The sequence below is a fragment of the Malurus melanocephalus genome, unplaced genomic scaffold, assembly GCF_030028575.1.
Source record: "Malurus melanocephalus ecotype Western Australia unplaced genomic scaffold, MMel_1.1 scaffold_916, whole genome shotgun sequence".
Classification (NCBI taxonomy): domain Eukaryota; kingdom Metazoa; phylum Chordata; class Aves; order Passeriformes; family Maluridae; genus Malurus; species Malurus melanocephalus.
In genome coordinates, this window is record NW_026624148.1 from 34,062 (window position 1) to 38,329 (window position 4,268).

The 4,268-nt window shown below is 56.6% G+C and overlaps 1 protein-coding gene across 1 annotated transcript; it reads right to left on the reverse strand.

Moving 5' to 3' along the window:
• Window positions 1–403: 403 nt before the first annotated feature.
• FEM1A (fem-1 homolog A) lies at window positions 404–4,267 on the reverse strand (the record flags this gene model as incomplete). The annotated part of the gene is made up of 1 exon (XM_057386116.1): window positions 404–4,267. A coding segment is annotated over one exon (1,986 nt), but the record flags the coding sequence as incomplete, so codon positions are not given.
• Between the last annotated feature and the right edge of the window lies 1 nt (window position 4,268).

Genomic DNA, 4,268 nt, shown 5'->3' on the forward strand with positions numbered 1-4,268 from the left:
GGATCCCCCAGCTCCCTGACCACAGGATCCCAGCTCCAGAGTTGATTTTGCATGGAGTAACTCCATTCCCACCTCTCTCCACAGGACAAATATTCAAATATTTTCCCCATTCACTCTCCCTGGAAAAGACTAAGCATTTTTGGGAGCCCAGATCCCTGTGTGGAAATAACTCCAGTACCATTAATTCCTCTTTTTGTASCCTCCCTGATGGATTTGGGGTCAGCAAATACCGTGCCCCTCTTTGTGCTTGCTGTGCCCACTGTCTCAGGTGTGTAAGGCAGGTAAAACCCAACTCAACCCAGATCCTTTCAGAGTTTTCATACAAACACCTCGTAGTTCCATACCCACAGTATTTCATCCCTGAAAACAGAATCTTATCAGGAAGAAGTCCAAGGCACTTGCATTCTAGCAGCCATTTTTTGTTTTATTATTTAAAGTTAAGAGCGCTCATCAGCTCACAAAGGAACAAATCCCATTCCTGCAGTTTAGTTCAGGTTTCAGCCAAAAGGAAAAAAAAAAAAAAATAAAAATAGAAGGCAGCTAAACTAACTCTGCACTTTACAGCTCAATTCAAGTTAAACCTCCTCGCTTTATAAATAAATGTTATAGTTAACACTGCAAAATGTACTGGCAGATCTACAATACCTTGAAGGGGCAGAGAGCGTTGGTTATTGAGGCTGATAAATACAAGAAGAGAAGCTTCAGTAGCACAGAGAGMGAGGGTGGGGCCAGGGGTTTGCTCTCCCAGGTGGGACCTTTCCCAGAGCTCYGAGGCAGCTGCTTCCCCCCTCAGCTCTGCTTCCCACCCTGCTCAGGGTCAGGGAATGAGCCACAGGCTGCCCAGCACCCCCTGCATGAGAACAAACTGCTGGAAATTTTTGTTTTCCACCACGGAGGGTGCTGCTCACAGAGGCAAAAACCTGCCCTCAGACTACAGAGTTAAAAATAAGGTGTGTGCAGATCCTCATCAAAGGAGGGAGCTTGCCCAAACAGCAGCCAGGTGAGATTTCAAATTCCACCTTGGAAGTAGCACCATCCTCAGTGAAGTTACAAAAAAAAAAAAAAAATCAAAAAAAAAGAAGACTCAAAAGCCCAAACCAGCTGCTAAGAACCCACTGTATGAGGCTTCAGAATGGGGCAATAACAGAGCCCAAGGAGGTGACACTAAAACCTCAGAAGAACAAGGAGGCAACTTAAAACTYTCATTTCTTGCTTCTTCCTTCAGCCCACCCTGGTGGAAACCCACCACAAACACTCACTTGCTTTCATAATCCCCTCTGAGCACCTCCATGCTCCAAGTACCTCCTGGCCTACAGGGCTTGCAAGAGCTCAACCTCAAAAAGAGTTCCAAATGTGCTGTTTTGGCTCCAAAGCCATCCACATTCATCCTTCCAGCTCAATCCCTGCTGACCTGTGGAGCTAAAGCACTTCCATGCTGGGAATGGAGCAAATGGGAGTGGAATGGACAAGCCAAGGGCCTCAACACCACGTTAGGATTTTGTTCTTAAAGTAGATTTTCCTCCCCATTCATAAACTACAACATCTATGGATGAAACTGTATAACCAGAACTGACCTTCCTCTATCTTACAGGATTGGAGAAGTCTTGCAGCATAGATAGGGCCTGGCTCTACGAGAGAAAAGACATCCCAGCTTTATGCACAATCATGGAAATCTCAGGCCTTTAACACCATTTGCTACTTGGCCAACCAAGAGAGACAAACCCCAACCTCAGCACACCCAGCCCTGTGCCATCCCCGGGCAGAGCATGAGCCCCTCGGCTGTTGGGCATGGGCTGTCCCAAACCTGATGGGAGGGAGGGGAAAGGATTAGCTGGAGGGTATTTTATTCCTCACTCGCTTTCTATCTGTTGGGTGTGTGTGGGGTGGGAAGGGCCAGAGCACGTGGGGGATGTGTAGCTGCTCCAAAAGCTGAACACTGAGTTAATCCAGCACTAACGGGAGAGGCAGCAGGTCCCAGGGAATCTCCGTTTCCTTCCTTCTCAGGACAAGACGGTGGCACGAAAAAGGACAGGGGCCGTGGCCTTCTGTGGACACTGGAGAGAGCTGGTACCTGGAGGTGACAATGAGGCACAGCCACRAGCTCTGCAGCCTCCTCCTCCCCTGCCCCGACACGCCAGCTGGGTGGTGACAGATGGGGACAAAGCTCAGCACAGCGACAGCTCTCGGCACCTTGGCACAGCCAGCCCGAGCCCTCCAGCTGCACAACCTCGGCGGGGTGGGACAGGCTGGGGACAGGCTGGGGACCATCAGCTCTCACACCCTAGTGCAGCTCAATGAAAGCTTCCAGCTCCTCGGGGATGAATCCCTTGTAGGGAATCTTGTGCTTGTCCAGGGCGCGAGCAGCAAGGCACTGGAGGGTGATGTAGTTGAAGGGCTGCATGGTGCTCTTGGTGAGCAGCTTCTCATCCAGCAGCTCGTAGGCYGTCTGCTTGAAGGCGTTGGTGGCGTCCATGTGTGCCCCAGCCTCCATCAGGGCRCTCATGATCAGAGGGCAGTTGTTTCGGGCAGCCACGTGCAGGGGGGTGTTGTTGTCATAATCTCTGCTGTCCGGGTCTGCCCCACACTCCAGCAGCAAGTTCACCACGTGCAGCGAGGGGAATTTGCCCACKGGGTAACGCCCCACCGTGGTGGTGTCTTTATCCACGGCCATGTGCAGCAGGGTGAAGCCGTTCTTGGCGCGGGGRCTGCACTTGAGCAGGCGGTAGATGGTCTGGCGTTTCTGGTGCTCCTGCTCTGGAGTGCATTCCACTTTCTCCAGCAGGAAAACCAAGTGCAGGATGATGGCCAAGGTCTTGGTGAACTGCGCCGAGTCGGCCACGGGGTCCTTGCCGTGCACCAGGGCCCTCTCCACCTCCCKGACCCCTTTGCTCAGCACCCCGATGAGGTCGGAGAAGCCCAGGTGAGTGGCTAAAGTGCCTTTTGAGCGGTCCTGGAGCACGTAGGAGTAAAGCTCGGCAAAGGAAAGGAAACTGCTGGCAGTCATGGGGCTGAGGGGCTCCAGGTTGCCTTGCTGCATGTCCAGGGCGTACTTCCACAGGTTAATGCAGCGCTCGAAGTTGCCAGAGTCGGCGTAGACGGCGCCGCGGTAACGGATGTAGTAGGAAGTGTCGGGGTGGGAAGGGCCCAGGATGCGCTCCCGGATCAGCAGCGCCTGCATGCGCATCTCGTCGGGGTCCGTGATCAGGGCTTCCAGCTCCTCCAGAGAGCTCACCTCCCTTGAATAGTCGTAGGCCAGCACCAGCTGCCGGGGCTCTGGCTTGGGCAGGTACTTGCCGCCCTCGCAGCGCAGCTCCATCGCCCTCCGCCAGTACTTGTGGGCTCCCAACAGGTCTCGTTTCTTGTCCACGAAYGTGGCACCCAGCAGCTCCAGCGCTTCCACAGCCGCCTCTCGAGTGCAGAACACATTGGGGACCTCGTCCTGGCYGGAAGCTGAGGCACCACAACCCTCACAGCCCTCTTCACTGCAGCCCCTCGGATGGCTCCCACCCGAGGCACAGGTCCCGCTCTGGCTTCCCGCAGCCTCATCCTGCTGCAGCCCTCCTTGGATGAGGTACTCCACGATGTTGGTGTGGCCGGTGACGCTGGCGGCGAGCAGAGGGGTCATCCCATAGCCGTCCTTCTCCATGCGGGCCTTGGAGCGGAGCAGGAGCTGCAGGATCTCCAGGCTGCCCGACTCGGCACAATCGTGCAGGGCCGTGTTTCCCTTCACGCTGCGCCGGTTCACATCGGCGCCTTTCTCCAGCAGGTACCGGGCGATCTCCCGGTGCCCTTTGTAGCAGGAAATCATCAAGCACGTGTGGCCGTGCCGGTTGGCCACCTCCAGGTCGGCCCCGCGCTCGCCCACCAGGTACCGCACGATCTCCAGGTGTCCGTCGAAGCAGGCGGCCCGCAGCGGGGTGGAGTTGGTCAGCGTGGTCTGGTTCACCGAGGCGCCGTGGTCCAGCAGGCTCCGCACCACGCCCAGGTGTCCCGCGGCCGAAGCCGCCCACAGCGGCGGGGCCCCCTCGATGGTCTCGCCGTCGAAGCTGACGGAGCCGCCCTCCTCCACTCGGGCCCCGCAGTGATCCAGCAGGTACTCCACCACCTCCAGGTGCCCGTGGCGRGCCGCGATYAGCAGCGGGGTGCTGCCRGCCCCGGGGCCGCCGCCGCCGCCSGGCCCCGCCGTCAGCGCCTCCAGCTCCTCCCGGCTGCGGCTGCCCAGCAGCTTCTGCAGCAGCTTCAGCTTCCCGTCGCGGGCCGCGTTGTAC